This window comes from Cicer arietinum, chromosome 4 (assembly GCF_000331145.2).
Source record: "Cicer arietinum cultivar CDC Frontier isolate Library 1 chromosome 4, Cicar.CDCFrontier_v2.0, whole genome shotgun sequence".
NCBI classification, from domain to species: domain Eukaryota; kingdom Viridiplantae; phylum Streptophyta; class Magnoliopsida; order Fabales; family Fabaceae; genus Cicer; species Cicer arietinum.
In genome coordinates this window covers 34,494,239-34,513,215 of record NC_021163.2, presented here as the reverse complement: position 1 = coordinate 34,513,215, position 18,977 = coordinate 34,494,239, and the positions used below count along the sequence as shown (strand labels likewise).

At 30.5% G+C, this 18,977-nt stretch overlaps 2 protein-coding genes across 3 annotated transcripts; one reads left to right on the top strand and one right to left on the bottom strand.

The window, feature by feature from the left end:
- Positions 1-3,034: 3,034 nt before the first annotated feature.
- On the bottom strand, positions 3,035-3,613 carry LOC140920044 (serine/threonine-protein phosphatase 7 long form homolog). The gene is made up of 2 exons (XM_073367354.1): positions 3,473-3,613; positions 3,035-3,331 (listed from the first exon to the last, which is right to left on the bottom strand). The coding sequence occupies exons 1-2, from the start codon at positions 3,611-3,613 to the stop codon at positions 3,035-3,037; spliced, it is 438 nt and encodes a 145-aa protein (XP_073223455.1).
- An 8,822-nt stretch (positions 3,614-12,435) lies between these two features.
- Positions 12,436-18,406, top strand: LOC101510799 (DNA-(apurinic or apyrimidinic site) endonuclease, chloroplastic). 2 transcript variants are annotated; one of them, XM_004516305.4, is made up of 12 exons: positions 12,436-12,594; positions 12,821-13,007; positions 13,548-13,648; positions 13,759-13,838; positions 14,049-14,288; positions 14,461-14,783; positions 15,889-15,999; positions 16,516-16,653; positions 16,765-16,812; positions 17,214-17,294; positions 17,730-17,889; positions 18,035-18,406. In XM_004516305.4, exons 1-12 carry the CDS (start codon positions 12,545-12,547, stop codon positions 18,154-18,156), a joined length of 1,641 nt encoding a protein of 546 aa, XP_004516362.1. In that variant the 5' UTR covers positions 12,436-12,544; the 3' UTR covers positions 18,157-18,406. The 2 variants fall into 2 exon arrangements, with proteins under 2 accessions (XP_004516362.1, XP_027186943.1); XM_027331142.2 differs by having other exon boundaries at positions 12,469-12,594; positions 12,813-13,007.
- Positions 18,407-18,977: the final 571 nt, after the last annotated feature.

Below are 18,977 nucleotides of genomic sequence, written 5' to 3'. Positions count from 1 at the left end.
CTCGGATATTTACACATTAACATCTTACTCTACTTCTGATATTGACACACTCCAACCTGACTATGATACTTCTGGCTCTACTTCTAGTATTTGCACAATGACTCTGACTTTCATACTTCTAACTTTGACAAAAGTCAACACACCTAAAAAGTTCAATACATCATATTTAATTTTCCAAAAGTCAATGCCTCTAATGAAGGTCAATGATTCAGGAAATTGTGTATGACTTGGAAAATGTGATTTTGATAAAATTTAGACGATTCATTATCAGATTCTGAAACAGACAAAGTTTGCCTCTGATCCTGATACCTGCAAATTTGCCTCTGATATTGATCATGGAAGATGTGAAAACTCATAAAAATTCTTGGAAAAATACAAATAATGTTCATGTTAGTTACTACCAAAATTGCATCAAATGTAAATATTGGCTAAAGTATTTTTTATTGGCATAAACGGTTTTCAAATGAATCATCACTAACCACGACAATAAAAAATTCAAAATCTGTAGTAACAATCAAAAGGTGAAACAAGAAGCATCGCACTAGTTCAAACACGTCAATTTAGAACTGAACAAAATGGAAACAAGGAAATTTTTCAATTTATACTGTAAAAGTGAATGTCATTTCCAAAAATGGGACATCTTGTTGCAACTCAATATAATAGAGTTTTAATTGAGTGGACGAGATTTCAAAATGTAGCTTTCGAAACCTTTCTCCCACTATGAGGTTGTCCACCTCCAAATCTAACTTCACAAAATTTGTGCATTGAAAGGGTCAACAAAAATGATTATATTCATGTATACTTGAAGGATTATTGTCCAATACCTTTGACATATGTAGAATGGAGAGTGCACCACAAACAAGAATTAGAATCATGGTAGAATCCATTTGTTGAAAGTAAGTATTTGTTTGATAAACTCATGGAAATTGAAAAAGCTTTCCAACCATTAAAAAAATCAAACGCTGACAACCCGATTGAAATGACAAATGAAGATGATGTCTCTGACCTTGGAATAGATTTGTTAATATTTATAGGACTATTGAACCACATTAGGATGCTATTACATGTATATGAAATTATGAGTATAATGAAATGTATGACATATTTTTTGATATGACGTTGAAACCAAATTTTGCATATATATTGTTTATGTCATTTGTAGCACTGCATATTGCATATTTTTGTTTTTGGGTCTTCATATTGCAGATTTCTGCAATTTCCTATCAAATACATTACTGGATCCTAGAATCTGGTTGTATACTGAGGTATTTTTGAAAAGTAAAATACACTACCAGATCGAAGACTCTAGTAGTGTATACCAATAGTGTATTTTAGAAAAATTTAACTACCGGATGTGTGAATTCAATAAGTAATGGTAGTTTTTTTTTCTCCAAAATTTTATACAATTTGTGTGGTTGATGTTTAACCCTAATTTGTTTGATTGATGTTTATCCCTAATTTGTGCGCTCAATATTACAAATACACCTATATAAATACGGGTCTTTTGGGTCACCACAAATCTGAAACTTCTTTTTTGTTATTGTAATTTTAGACATGGTTCAAGGAAATGTCTGAAGTTAATTTCAAGCATTTAAAATCTCCAATAACATTTGAAAATTGTAACAAATGTACTCTGTCAAAACTAAAAAGTCATCTTAACTGCATATTTAAAATGACAGATGGCACCACTACAAGGTGATTAGTATATAATATCAATGTCCTTAAATCACACTCAAATATAGAAACCCAGAAGGTACTATTTATTTTTATTTCATGCATTTTAAGAATAATACAGATGTAAGATCTATGTTCACAGTTAATGATGTTTATAGAGACAAAGGTCTGATCAAGTTGTACGCTAAGTGTTTGCCATGTAAATGTTCTCCAAGTAACGAAAACTCTTTAATGGATGTTGTCACCAATTTAAGAGATATGTGATTTATTTAATATAAGTTTTCATGGAATATACTCGTGTGCTTCAAGTGCAAGGTCTCTAACCATCCGACAAATTTGCAGCATGTCAACTACATCATATGTGTACTCATGTTGTATGATGAGCTTCAAGTCTACAGGTCTCAAATGATTTACCTCTAGAAAGATTGCATGAAAGGATGGAAAACCTATAAAGTAAGTTATATATCCAACTACAGTTTCTCAACTCATGTCCAAGAATAGTCCTTGCATATCTGGGGTAACTAGATGTAGTCTAAAATTTAGATATGCCTTCTCGACCTCCTGCATACTCATGGTAGAAGGAACATATATGTCTAGAAGTCTAAGGATGGTTTGGATATACCCAAGTTTCCTAAGCACATGCTCAGACAAGTGATGACACTTCATGTTACCTCCGCATCTAATCCAGCCAGAGTACCAACATATTTCCTCCAATGGACGAGCCAGACAATTGTATTCATAGGGAGAAAACCAATAATCTTAGACCTCCAACGGATCCAATGTATTCATGTATGTTTCTGCTAATGGATGAACTCGATGAGAAATGAACATATATGCATGTGGAAGGGACTCATCAAATGCATCTTGTAGAGTCCATGGACAGATCGTAGAAAAATATTGCATGATTCATACCTAAAGCAAAAAAAAAAGTAAATTATAAATTAATTATAAATTATGTTGCAATAAAATAAACTAATATTATATAAAAAAAAAATACTCCAATTAAATTAACTCTTAATTACCTGAAGAAGGTACAAGTAACCACCTATTTCGTCTTGGTCTTTCTAGCATCACCTAGCTGACTATACAAGAAAGCAAGAGTGGCAGCACCTCATGCATACTCTCGAACACTACCCAAGTCTTTGAAGTACTGAACATATGTAACATCGATGTACGTTACACTTTTGTTGTTGAATATGGTAGTGTGCACAAAGTAGAGAAGATAACATCTGATGATGTTAAGTGGATGATATTCCCTCACCTAGTCATGATCAGCAAATTGAACTGATTTGTTCAGATGAATCAAAAATTGGACTTTAAAGGGTGAGAATCTAACATGTGTTCCCCTAGTACTTTGAACCTACAACACGTCATCTAAACTGAAACCAAGATACCACTCAACACCCTCATCCTTCACTAGCAGCATATGTGTTAGGCGATGTCCAATGATTGGCCAGTGCAGAAGACATGACACATCGTCCAGATTCATTATCAACTCAGCAATAAGAAGATGAAATGAGCTAGTCTCCTTATGCCATCTCTCAGCAAATGCAAACAACAGGCCGACATCTATTAATTTGTAGCATGTGCGTCCAAGATCAGCTAAGTTGAAGGCTTTAATTGGATTCCAAAACCAAGTCAAAGTAAAAGCTGGAACCTAAAGTTGACATATCTTTCTCTTATTGTTGACGCATTTAAGACGCATACACTCCTAAAAAAATATCCATGGTTATTCCTTTGATGATTAAATAAATAAATAATTAATCCATATTTAAATAAATTTAGAATTAAAAATTACATCTCCAGCCAATATGTGTGCCTCCATGTGGTTCTCAAAATATGGTAGCAAAGACATATCAATGGGGTCCCTAGGAAATCCATGGACATATGGTGGTGGTGGTGGTCCCTGAAATGGTGCATGTGGCGGCAGTGCAGGCATCTTGTCATGTACATGTTCAATGTTAACTTGTGCCTGAGAGTCAGAGTTTTCACCTCTAACCCATTGTTGGGTCTCTCTACCATGTTAGAATCGAGTAATATCATTGTCACCTCTCATTTTTGAAAGAAAAATAGAAAAACAACAACATCATCATCATCAATCAATTGATAGAACAACAACATCATCATCAACATTCATCCCTAACTACTAATGAAACTACAACAACAACTATAAACTAACTATATATCAATACAAACTCTTACAAATCGAAAACAACCAATTGACAAAACAACAACTACATTCATCACTAACTACAAGTGAAACTATAACAACAACAACATAAACATAAAGACTAAAATCAAAAGTATAAAAACATAAACATAAACCCTAAAATATAAAATATAAAATATAAAAATAAAAAACTTACTTTTTGATGATTAAGAGTTGATGAATGAAAAAAGTGATATTATAGTGTGGATTTAAGGTAAGAAAATCATATTATAGTTGGATTTGAGAGAAATAGAGGTTTATAGAGTTTTTGATTTGGAAATTAAAGTGAAACGGGAAAAGGGTGTTCTGCCCTATATGTTGGTAGCTATCGGATGCGTGTTTTCGCTAAATAATCGAACTGAATCATGCAATCTGGTAAGGGGTAATTTGAGTTTTTTGGAGGGGTTTGTTAGAGTCATGGGGGATAAGAAATTCTCATATATGATTTCTATATTTGGTCAGTTTGTTTAAGATTTTTTTTTAAATGATTTTTATAGTATTTTATTTTTTTTATAACATTTTTGAAAGAGAATTTTAAAAATAAAGCTTCAAATGAAAAATTGGTTTAAATAGTTTATCTTAAACTAGTATTTCATCTTTTTTAAAAAAATTATAATGAAATTTTAAAAAATGATTAAAACGAAAAGTTATTTTGAGAAGTTCATCATAAAAATTATTTTTGAAATAAACCTTTTTTAAAAAACATATGATTTTTATCATTCTAAAATCTCTAATAATGACCATCTAAGTTATTGACTATTAAATTTTTTTTTAATTGATAATAAATAAATTTAAAAAAATCCTGCTATTTTTAAGTAGATTTCTTTAAAAATCATTTTTTTAAATATAAAATCAAAATCACTTTTAAAATTTTAAACAAACAGGCCCAATGAACAGCCAAAAAAAATATAATTCAATCTATTTTTTTGTTTGTTTTAGAGAATACGGATCAATGTTATAATTGAGGTGTGGTATAACTATTATATAACTATTATATAACTATAAGAAAAGGTTAAAAAAACTATAAAAATTAAAAAGGGTTCAAATCGACCTTTTGTGTAACCTAAAAGCTGCAAAATTAATTTTGTCTCCAAAAGAAATCGCCGCAAGTTCTGATTAAAGATATAAAAGTCCCTTTTAATACTTTTGTAAATGTACTCTTCCACAGGTATACATAGGGGTGTACATGGGTGTGAGTTGATCCGTCAACCCAATCACCTAATCCAATTCGATTTTTATCCGTATCCGGTCATTTTTGAGTCCGATCCAACCCAATCTGTTGAAACCCGCTTATATTTGGTTCGGGTAATGGGTTTAACAATTTGAACCCGTCGACTCGTGACCCGATCCGGTAATTAGTTATATTTTTTTTTTAAAATTTTGTTTGGCAGTCCCAGCAGTCCAATAGGATTTTATTACTCTTCTTCTTTAGATTTTTATCTTCTTGAAGTCGCACCGCCGTCCACCTTCTTCTTTTGTTAAGCAGGTGCTCACAACTGTTATGATTTTTATATGAATTAGTTATAGTAAAATATTATTAATAACTGATTTTATTATGAATGATGATGCAAGGTGTTCATGCGTCTAGACTAAATACAGAATTTTTCTCGCAGTTTAGCATTTAATTTATTTTGGCCTTGATTCCCATTATAAGCTTGAGTATGTTGAATTTTGTTTTAAAAGAATGTATGGAAACTGATAAGTTCGATATATGATGGAAAAACTAAAAATTATCATCAATAAATTGATTGAACACTATATTGTTTTGTATCCTATTACTAATGAAGCTAGTGATTCTAGTACCTCGAATCTCAACATGCACTCACAATCTAACATTGAAAAGGGAGATGAGGATGATTGGGAAAATTTGTTTAGATTGAACATGAAGAAAAAACAAGGCGAGTTGTTAAAAAGTGAGTTGGATAGGTATTCAGAGGATGGTGTTGAAGATGACTCCCATACATTCGACATTCTTATATGGTGGAAAGGAAAAACAAATAAGTATCATGTTCTTTCTCGCATAGCTAGAGATATTTTGGTTATTCAAGTGTTTACTGTATCATCTGAGTCGACGTTTAGTACAGGAGGTCGAATACTCGATTCATTTCGTAGGTCATTAAATGTCACTATTGTTGAAGCTTTGATTTGTACTCAAAATTGGATCAAATCTCCTAGCAACTGGGTTGGTTGAAGTACAAAAGATTGAGTCAGGTACGTATGTTTTATTTTAACTTTCAAATTGATTTTCCTTTATTTTTGTTTATTCTTTTAATCATTTGGTGTGCTAATGAGATTGTGTATTGTATTTAAAATTTTAGAGTTGCCTGGATTAGTTTCAATTGATGTTGGGGTGATTGTTGTTGAGTTTAATACAATCACTACAACATCTTAAGATATTAGTTATTGCTTTTGTTTAATGCATATTTTACTTATTTATTATTTCTCCTTCTTTATTTCCTCACTTTTATTATTGATATTTGATTTTGCAGATTCCCAATTATTTCCTTCCATACTTTGAGGAACTTGTTAAGTGTTTGTACTTGAAGTTGACATTGCTTAGAATTAATGAATTTTTATATTTTATTGATTTACTGTTGTTGAATTTATTTATGTATTTGAAGATTGTTGGATTTATTTTTTTGTGTGAGAGGTTGATGGTTTTTTTAAAGAATTGAATTATGTGATTGAAATTTTATAGTTTTTAAGACATTCAAGTATTAAATATATTTTCATTCAATATATTTTCCTGTAAAATAAAACACAGATTATTATTTATGTATAACATGTCAACCCAACTCAATCTAACATGTTCTTGATCGGGTCGGTTTGGTTCGGGTTATATGAAAAAATATATGAGTTTAGAACTTAACTCAACTCAAAGATAATTGATTGAGTCGAGTAGCGGGTTTTGTCAAAACCGGCCCAATCCAACTCACGTACACCTCTGTATAGACATACTTTTATATTATATTATATTATATTATATTATATTATATTATATTATATTATATTATATTATATTATATTATATTATATTATATTATATTATATTATATTATATTATATTATATTATATTATATTATATTATATTATATTATATTATATTATATTATATTATATTATATTATATTATATTATATTATATTATATTATATTATATTATATTATATTATATTATATTATATTATATTATATTATATTATAATATAATATAATATAATAACCTCCTATATTCTCATATATTGATATGTAATTTATACCATCGTGGTAAATTATGCCAAACACCATACATGTGAGGTAATATAAAATATCTTCAAAACACAAAATAACTCAGATTTAAAATATATGCAAATTTCTTAAAAATAAATAAGTTTCTTAAAATGGTATTAAACATTTCAATTAATTTGAAGTTGGATTCATGGCTCACGGTCTTTTTTTTTTGTTTTTTTTATGAGTCTAAATATTTTGAGAACATAATTGTGTACTATCCAAGGGTGACACTTTTAAAAATTTAATTAGTATTTATTTATTAGAATGCTCATCCATGAAAATATACGGTGAATTATATAAAATATTCACACAAAATTAAAATCATTCAAATTTTCTGTATGTATCAAATTGGAAATTTGGGGGTACAAGACTACATGTAAATTGGAACTTTCCTATTTTTAAAATACAATACAACATTTTATTAAATCATTCAATTATAAATAAAATAAAAAAACATAACATATAGACATAAGCTTAAAGAAGACAAGGTCAGAAAATGTTGTATCCTAATTTAATTATAAACTTGTATCCTAATTTCATCATTTCCACTTCTTCCCCTATTCTCCACTAAATCATTTCTCATTCAATGTATGTTTTTGATTTTGCGTTTTCAATGATGAGTAGAGGTGGAGGTGATTTCGTGTTCCCTCCATCTTCATGGACAAATAAGATACAAAGTTCTATGTTAGGTAAGTGATTTTTGGTTTTATGTATTTGTTTTTCGCTATATTTAAATATCGAGATCAGTATGCCTAGCAGTATTATATTAAAAAAATCTATCTCTTTTTCATTTTGCTTTATATTGTTATGTCTTTATTCCTTTTCAGGAATGTGGTCCATATGCTTGGTTGTATTAATTTTTGGTCCATGTATAGTTTGTTGCATTATAATTTGACTGAGTTGTTGTGTATTCAATGATTTGGTTTGTATAGGCCAACTGAAGTTTAAGAGTTAGGTTAAGATGATGTAGTAAAATTTGTTGGAGATGTCAAAGGATTTAGTGTAATTGAAGTCTTTGTGGAACACATTGTAGACAATCTCATCATTAGTGATGAAAGTCCAATTCAAGAGTAAGTTGAAGCCAAAAAAGTCCATGATGAAGCTAAACAAGTTCAAACTGAACTAGTTCAAGCTGAAGCAGTTCAAACTAAAGTGGAACAACCTGAACCAGTTCAAGCATAATCTAAACTAGTCCATGATGAAGCTGAATAGGATATTGGTGAGGATTATGTGAGTGAAGAAGATGATGATTATTTTGATGATTCAAATGATGAAGATGAAGACATGGGTGATTTCCATGAGGGTGAAGATTGGGACTGGATTTATGAAATACCAATTGAGACATTTGTTAATGTTGTAAGCAATGAAAATTCATCTAAAAGACCTGCAAACCCAAGAACAAACCCATGGCCTAGTTCTACAATTGGTTTTGAAGAAAATTATGTGAATTATGATGATTTGGATACTCGATCAGGAAGTGAAGTTGATGAAGAGGATGTTAGGAAATTTCCTAAATTTAACCAACTGGAAAATGGTGATGAAGTAAGGTTTGACTTGGGCATGAAATTCAATACAAAAGTGATGATTACAAATGTTGTTAAAGACTTTGCAATTGAGGCTAAGAAAAACTTGTATTTCAAAAAGAATGATGGAGAGATAATGATTGTTAGGTGTGAGCCAAAATCTCCATTTTACATAAGGATTAATAAAAAGACGTCAAACGAATATTGACAATTACTGAGTTTCACAAATGATCATACATGTCATAGGACGACCAAAAATAGACAAGCTAAAGACTTAATGGCTTTCTAGGAATTTCATTCCTATGTTGAGACATACACCTGAAATGAAATCCAAGGGATTGATTGTTAAGGCACTTGAGAAATGGGGCGCGAAGTTGTCAACATACCAATCTTATAGAGCCAAAGTAAGAGTCATAGAAATGATTCAAGGTTCGCAAAGGGAGCAATATGCACACTTGATGTTGGACCGATTTTTGAGAGAATATTTGTATGTTTGAGGCTTGTAAGGTTGTGTTTTATAATACATGTAGACCTTTAATTGGGATATATGCTTGTTTCTTGAAGGAGAATATGATGGTCAATTAATAGCCTTAATAGGTAAATATATAAATAATCAGATGATTCCCATTGCATATACAATTGCAGAAGCAGAAACAAGAGACTTGTGACAATGGTGTCTGGATCTTTTATTGAAAGACCTTAACAATGTTCAACATAGGCAATATGCATTCATTTCAGATCAACAAAAGGCATGTATTCCCTCATTTATGAATCTTTTTATATTTGTCAATTTATTTAGTTTTTTTATGAATTGATTTATATGTAACAACTTTTTATGAATTGATTTCAGGGATTGGTACCTGTTATGTCAACATTGGTGCCCATGTGAAACATATTATATGTTAAGCACTTATATGGAAATTGAAGAGAAAAAAAAATAGTATCTTGAAAGACATATGAAATAACTTCTTTCGTTAGCAGCAAGGACTACAGTGGTTTAGGATTGGGAGAAAGCAATGCAAAAAATTAAGGCAATCAATGAAGATGCTTGGAAAAGCGTGATGCAACCCCCACCTTCTATGTGGACTAGGTCTGCATTTCTCACTAATATGGAATTGACCTCCAAGTAAACAACATGTATAAGATTTTCAACATGGTTGTATTAGAGTATAGAGATAGGCATATCATAACATTACTTGAAGGCTTGAAACATTACATTACAGTAAGGATTATCAAATAGAAAAAACTCATGCTACGATATAGAGGCAACATATGTACTAAAGGCAAAAAAGGTGGTTGGGGGTTAGTCCCCAACTTGGCATGGAGATGATAATTTTAACTTATTTAGTGGCACAAATGGTGTAGACACTTATACAGTAGATCTACACACAAAAACTTGTGTTTGTCGTAAGTGGAATTTGATTGGCATTTTGTGTTGTCATGCCCTTGTTTGTATATGGCACAACAAATTTGATCCAGAATTTATGTTTCACCTTATTATAGGTATAAAATCTAATTTTAACTGCATAATCGTTTAATTCCTTTTAAATATGATTTTAAATTTTTAGTTCTAGTTCAATATTGGTTCACTTTTGGTTCATTACTTATTCAGATTTGGTTCAATTTTGGTTCAATATTGGTACAATTATGGTTTAGTTCTAGTTGATTTTGTGGTTCAGTACATTATGTTTTCTAGTTTCTAGGTGATTTTCTGGTTCAGTTTTAACGTGTTATTTTTTGTTTGGTTTTAAATAGGAAAACAAACTTCTTGACAAGTTACTCTTACATTGTAATGCCATCAAATTGACCAAAAGTTTGGCTTGCATCAAATGAAGAGCCAATAAAACCCTCGATCATGAGGAGAACACCAGGTAAACCAAAGAAAAAGAGGAACAAATACAATGACGAGCCAAAAGGTCTTAACATACTACAAATACACTTTGCAACAATGAAATGCAAAAAATGTGGGAAGCTTGGTCCCAACACGAGGACATGCAAAGGGTAAAAGTGTTGCTGATAGAGATATCCCAAAAGGTGGAAATAAGGTTAAGAGAACTAAGAAGGCAAATATAACAGGGGTTGGAGGAGATGAGAGAGAAACACCAATTGTTTTATATCAGGGTTCACAAGCTCCACAAACTCAAGTTTCACAAATGAGTTGATGGAACCAAACTTATGTAGTCTATTTTGATTATTATGAATATGTAATGATGGAACCAGACTTGGGAATTTTATTTTGTAATGCAATAGTATGTATGGCCTCTTTTTGGAACCAAAATTGTATTTGGCCTCAATTAAATAATGTCTTTGTTTGTAGTGTATACTTTTGGAACCAACCTAAGTTATGTTTATTTTGTTCTGGTTGTAATGCAAAATCTTGGTTGCCATAAATTTATTTTTATTTTGTTATGTTTGTTTGAGAAAACTACATTAATATTATATCTTGAATGATATCAAACTAGTGCTAATTTGTTTGAGCAAATTGCATTAGTAGAATGATACTAAACTGAATTATTAAGACGCAAAAATAGGCAATGTTACCAATTTGATAAAAGGATACCAATTTGATTTCACAATAACAACCTCATTCATTCAAATTTGATTTGATTAGACAATTTCATTATAATTTTAATCCTAAACACCATATTAGGCAATTTCATTACATTTTGACTTGATTACACAATGAAATTACAATTAAACCCTATACACCATATTAGAGTCTAATTACCTAAACTCTAAATCACACCATTAGACAAACCACATTAGTAGTCAACACCCTAGATTACATCATTACAAAAGACCCTTAGTCCAATCCTTTCAATTACTCCAACATTACATTAATCAAAAGAACAATGCCCAAGAGCCATGAAAGTGCCAGAAAACCCTTATTAGTTTCATCTTCTACTTTAGTTCATCATCATACTTTGTCACACTGTCTTACTTCTTGAATTCATCAATCCTTTCATCAGAGATATAATAACTTCTTTTGTTTGTTCTATCATTGGCTTATCAAACCAATCAAAGAAATTGCAAGTTTTTTACTCTGTAATTGAAACAACATAGCAACAACAACAACAAAAAAGGATTAAATCTTCATTCAATGAATTTTTATAATCTTAAAACAGTAGAGCAAAAACTCCAATTAAGTCTAAATAATAATGTGTATCATATATAATAATACAAACTAAACTTTTATATAATAATAATAATAATAATAATAATAATAATAATAATAATAATTATTATTATTATTATTATTATTATTATTATTATTATTATTATTATTATAATTTACCTTTGAAATCCAATTTTAATAAAACAACAATCAATTTAGACTTATTAGTTATCATTGAATGCTTCAATCTTGTAAGTATTTCTTGATATTATAACAACTTTTTACTAAAACAATATTCATCCATTCTAATTTGTAGAATATATCAAAAACAATACAAATTCAAATTCATTAAAACTGAAAATAACAAATTTATAAATAAACTCACAACATTTACATTAATTTCATAATACTTATAAATTTAACAAATTTAATTGTAAAATACATATATCTATAATTTAAACGCTAGCTGAATTGAATATATAATTAATTGAAATTAATACACCAACACTAAAAAAATCAAACAATACATTATTAAAAAGAATAACAAATCAACGAGGTAGACAAGGATAACTTATTTTCCTCTTCAAAACCCATTACAAAAATTCATTTAAATTATAAGAAAAATTTCTAATATTTTCTTTTATAGAAAAAAAATTATTTATTATAAATCCCTTTTCTTCCCACTTTCCATTCCTCATAAATAACACTCAACCTATTTTGCCGCTTCTTTCTCCGTTCGATGTCTACCTGGCATGAAACAATTTCTCCAATTCGTGTCTTCAACCCCTTTCAATCTTACCAGGTTACTTCTATCTAGTACCTCTTCTTTTATTTCCCAAATTCGTTTAAATGAAAATACATTTTTTTTTTCTCAAAGCAAAAATGTTTGATTTTTATTTTTCCTTTCATTGAACTGATTATAAAATAAATTCAAAATGTCGTGTCACACTCATTTGAATATGTGTTAATAAAATCTCAAGCTATTAGGGTAGGTTTACTGAAATAATAACGATGTTGTAGTTTTGCAGTGTTCAGAAGCATTTGAATAACAAGACATTGGCTTTTTGTCTAAGTGTTAAAGCAATGGGGTCTAAAAGAGTGAAAAGACCATTTTCAAATTTATCAGAACCCATTTCATCATTTGTTGAGGTTAAGAAGGATATCAAGCTCAAAGGGTTGGAAGCTAAACCAGGTTCCAAGCAGCATGTTGTTAAGGTCTATTTTTTTTTTATAGGCAATCTTCCTGATGGTTAATTTTCTATGGGAAGAAAGAATTTGTTAGCAATAGGGTCGAACCCTAGACTGGCGTTTACTTTGTGCAAACATTTTTAATTTTAAATTTCAAAAATTTGTATTAATTTTACTTGTTAACAAGGAGTTTAAAGACTTTTGAAGTGAACATTTGTCTACAATTCTAGAAACAAAGAAAATCTTAGAAAAATTATTTTCATTATTTATGGAAATGAATTTTCATTTACTATCATTTCATATTCTCTCCATAATAATAGTTCATTTCAAGAGTCTTTCATTAAGGTAAAAGAACACACATTATAGGAAATGAAAAACAATTTTTTCACAAAGTAAACAGGGCCTAGATCTCCTCCTTCTTTATACTTCTCTGCGTCCCAACCCATACCACTGGTCTACATCTTCGGGCACAATTGTCATTTTTATTCTACTTTGACTAGTATTGTAATCCTCTTTTTTTCTCTTTCTATTTCTTTTGGTTATTCACTATATAAGTTGATAATGTAGGAAAATGATGTTGATAGCTATTCCATTGAGATTGAGAGATTAAGAAATGACCCGACCGTAGTAGACACCATGACTGTTCCTGAACTCCGGAAGACATTGAAGTAAGTAGATATATGTTTTTCCCTTAAAAAGAACCCACTGTTTTAGTTCTAGTTACAAACAACATTGTGAAGTTATTATTTATATGTTTGGAATGGTTTTCAATTTTCAGGAGTATAAGGGTCCCTGCCAAAGGTCGTAAAGATGATCTTTTGTCTGCATTGAAGAGTTTCATTGACAATAATATGTGTGGTATGCAAATTCTTTCAGCATTCTCTGAGCCTTTCTGTTTTTTGATAAAGGGAGGAAATGGAGTTTGTTTTTTTCTTTTGTTCTAACTTCAATTGTTGTCTCTAAAGTCCAAACAGTTTCTTGTTTTACTCTTTCACATCTTTATTTTCTTTAAAAAGTAGCTCAAGCTGTATAAATGTGATGGTTAAAAAGTTTCTTTGTGTTCTGCAGAACAAGATTCTCAAATTAGAGAAGAACAAGGAATGTTAATTTCTTCTGAAAATACATCTTTAGAAATGAAAGCTAAAAAGGTATCAGGTGAAGAGCCTGTGGATGATGATTGTAATGATGCTCTAGAGACAGTTGAACTTGACCGGGGTAAGAGAAGGTTAAAACAATCAGAACCCAAAAGCAAAATTGTCAAAGCAACAACCAAAAAGAAGCTGTTAGTTAAATCAGATGAGGTTTCAGGTAGTGTTCTAGACTCTAATGTATGTAGAATTATAAACTTTCTGCTCTGAAGTATTTAGCATAACTGTCATTCGTGAGACATTCCTTTATTTGTCTCCTACTTTGTCAATTTTTATTCAAGTGTGTCATTCATGAAGTGATTAAGTTGATCTTATATGTATGTTTTTGGCAGATTTTAAGCCTTCCAGAGAAAACAGAAACACATCTACGGATGTTGTAAGCATTGTAGCACAATCAGATGAAATCAGTACAACCACTATTCAAACCGAAACATGGACTGTTCTTGCTCATAAGAAACCTAAAAAGGATTGGGTTGCGTATAATCCTAGAACTATGAGACCCCTACCACTTTCTCAGGATACAAAATCTGTCAAGCTTTTGTCTTGGAATGTCAATGGATTGAGAGCATTGCTAAAATTAGAAGGATTCTCAGCTCTTCAACTTGCTGAAAGGGAAGACTTCGATGTATTATGCTTGCAAGAGACTAAAATACAGGTAGAATATTGGTTCTGGTAAAACACTCCTTTCATAAGTGGATCTTATGTTATGCTGTAGTTGAATTACGTAAATTCTGACGGTTGCTGAAAAACTAAGCCCTGAACTAACTGAAGAACTTGCTTTTATTAATCAAGTTAATTTTTCTTTTGGAGTGATGAAAGATACTTTCCTCAAGTGAATCACAATAGGAGATAATGTCAGAAAAAAGAAAGACAGACGAAGAAAAACCTGAACTTACTCATTTTCTTTCTCAATTTATGAAACTATTTTGCTTTTGAAATCCTTAATACTTTAGTATTCTAGTTATTTTGATTTGCAAGAAGTTAAAGTAAGGTTAATAGTTTAGAAATTCTTTTATACTCCCTTCGGTCTCATATAAGCAAAATAAACTACTTTCACACCCCTTAAGAAAAAGTAGTTAGTCTCATTCAATTTTCTCAAACTAATCAAAAAAGTAATTGTAAACCAAATTACCCCTCAGGGGAACTTGTTCCATAAAATAGAAGGTTCACTGAAAACTAAAATCTAAATTAATTGAAGAGTAACTAGAGAAGAACATTAAATATGGTAAAAGTAGTTAACATTTTCTTATATTTAAAACCATAGAACATAAGTTTTTGGTTGCTTATATTAGAGACTAGAGGGAGTAATAATAAAAGTAGAACTTTATGCTATTTTGTATGAGTCTCAAAAACATATACGTAGAAGGTATTTAACATATTTTGTGATACATGGTACATGTTCCTTTTCACTCAATCTTTTTTGCCAATGCCTTCTGCACCTTCAATCTCTATAGAATTTTTTTAAGGTTTATTGTAGACAACTTGCAAGTTGCATACACTTGCTGAAGGACCTCTAATTTTGGGGTGAATTGAAGAAAAATTGAGCAATTTAAAATAATTAGAACGAGAGTGAAGGTTCTTTACCATGAAAGCAAAAGAATGTTGATTTGCAAATTTTGAAATATGCAGACTGTGTGAAGCTACTCCTGATAATCTAACCTGCTGCCTAATAAAATATATCAACGATGATGTTTATGTTTATGTTAAAATTCAGTGTTCATTTGCTCTCTTATTTACAAGTACTCTGGTTTTGCAAACAGGAGAAGGATATCGAGGAAATAAAAAAGCGACTGATAGATGGTTATGAGAATAGCTTTTGGACATGCAGTGTTTCTAAACTTGGTTATTCTGGAACTGCAATAATCTCAAGGGTATGTTCACTATGTTCGCCCTGCCTCTTCATACCTAGTTGAAACTTTTTGTACCAACATTAAATTGTTTTTTCTACATTTAGAAGAAAAGGCTATTTATAGTAGTGACTATTCCTTGCACAATTAACTCATGCCAAATTTAACTATGGAAACTGGAGATGTAATGGTGCATGATTATTATATAGTGATTTGTTCTACACATTTTTTTCCAACTAAAGTTTTTGTCAATGATATTAATGGTAATATAAAATCATTTTGTACCTACTTGAGGCGAAGCTTTTGTCACAGCGTACTCTAGTCATATTCTATCTTCAACAAAGCTAAACACTAACTAGATTTGTTCTTATAACATGGTTGTTTTGTACTCTAATCTGTTGCTTTATCATATAACTTTAAGAATTAAGTTCGATGCCTGAAGGTGACACAATTTTCATTTTATCAAGATAGAATGCAAGAATGGTGTTCGGTTTATAATTTTTTTTTAATATTACTTTCATTTAATTGAAATTCTGACAGATAAAGCCTCTGTCAGTTAAATATGGCCTTGGTATATCTGATCATGACAGTGAGGGTCGACTCGTGACCGCAGAGTTCGATACATTTTATCTGATAACCGGATACGTGCCTAATTCTGGAGATGGCTTGAGAAGACTGGTACTTTTATTCAATTACGTTAATTTTAGATTTCTAAGTCGACTTTTTTTCTATATTTCAACCTGGCAAATGTATATCCTCATCCAACTAACCTTTCGTGTTTGAATCTAGTCTTATAGGGTGGACGAATGGGATCCAGCTCTCAGCAATTATTTGAAAGTATGTAATACTCCTTTCCTTCATCAAATGCTGCAATAGGGCATAATTTATTTATTTACTTTTGTATTTATCGCTCCTTTAATACTATTATATCTCATCATCTTTTCGGAATGCACCGTACATCCTTTGTTATTTATATGAAATTTTGCTTGTGATATAACCGAGATAGAGATAATTTATTTTAGCCTTGTTTGCATGTGCTAGTGAAATCGAGCAGTGTTAATGTTTTTATATGGATTATTAAATTCAATGTTAAGTTACTAATGACTTATCAAATGCATCATTACTTTATTCCAACAAAAAGTTTGAGGTGCAGAGTGATTCTTTTTTCATATTGTTAGTTGTTATTATGATCCTAATCCTATTACTATGATTAATGATTAATTTTCTGCTGGGTACAGGAGCTGGAAAAGTCAAAACCTGTAGTTTTGACTGGTGATCTGAATTGTGCTCATGAAGAGATAGACATATACAACCCTGCTGTAAGTTATTGCATTTATAATTCAATACTCTCATTATGGTTTTGCTATAAAATTTGAAATAAATTTTTCAATATTATAGAATTCAACATTTCTTGGAAAGAGCTGAACTTGTTAATTTGTAAATATGAAAGCTAGACATGCATGAGGCCAAATCTCCTTAGTCCTCCTTCCATCTTATATTAAGTATCCTTTAAGATTTTGCACACTTAGGAAAATTATTGGGTGTACTAACTTCTGGCATATTGAAATTTGTGATACTAAATTTGTTTACACATGAAAGGTAAGATGATAGTTAAAGTATGTAGAAAACAAAGGCAAGATGACAGTTAAATCAATGATCTGTTTGATAACATCATAATCAATCAAATGTGAGTATAAGATATCAAGAGCGGGGTGTTTTAATATATTATGATTGTTACATACATGTATGCACAGGGTAACAAAAGGAGTGCTGGGTTCACGGATGAAGAGAGGAAATCATTTGAGACAAACTTCTTATCAAGGGGATTTGTAGATACCTTTAGAAAGCAGCATCCTGGTGTTGTTGGATATACTTATTGGGGTTATCGGCATGGTGGCCGCAAGAATAACAGAGGTATTTTTAGCATACTCTATGTTTGAAATTCCATAAACACAAGTTTTAATATATGAATCATCAATTATCTGAATGAACTTTGAATTCCTTTCAAATAAACTCTCTTCTTTGTTCTCTCAATGATTTGTTTCATAAATGAAAACAGGATGGCGTCTTGATTATTTCCTTGTCTCAGAATCCATAGTTGACAAAGTTCATGATTCGTACATTCTCCCTGATGTCGTTGGCAGCGATCACTGTCCAATCGGCCTTGTTATGAAGCTTTAAATCTGCAATTGAAGAACTGGCTTTGAACTTGTAAAAAATGTTTTTTGTTGAAGAAGATCATGTAAAGAATGCTGATTTATGAGTAAGCAGGGATTTTTGCTTTTTTTTTTCCTTGCATCATCTTGTATAATTTTGCTATCCTTGTACATACTTACTATCCATGATCATTGTCCCTAGAACAGAACATACAGAGGTTTGAGCGTCTATGGAAAATTTAAAAATATGCTATGGATTGGATGATTAATGAGTATTATATATATATATATTTGAATACCTGTAAATCGTGGTTAAATAAGTTCAAAATCATGGTTAATTATATTCAATGGGTGGATGATAAGTTGCAACATGCTATAATCATTTACTGACTGTAATTAACTTTATATTTGAAATGTATTAACCATTCCAATTATTGTCAAAATTGTTGTAAATTTGTATCAAAACATCATTTCTCAATTTATATAGAAGATAAGTAAAGTCTGAAGGGATGAGTGACTTAAAGGGATACATACATATGATATATATTTGATATAACTAATGCTTTTTTATCAGTGGCGTAGTTGTTATTGTTGAATATATTAGTATTTTAATAAATATTTAATTTTTTACTTATTTTCATATGGATGGTTCACATGAAATATGTCCATTCTTTTTTTTTAGCAAGAGGTGCTAAGACCAACTGAGAAGTAAAGTTTCAGGGAAAACAAACTCCTTTTTAAGACCTTCCGCCATCACTAACTCACCCATCTCAGTGCAGTATTTCATAATGTGCTTAATGGTCGACTCTCCACCGTCTCCTGTTGCATCCATTCCAGGAACGGAGA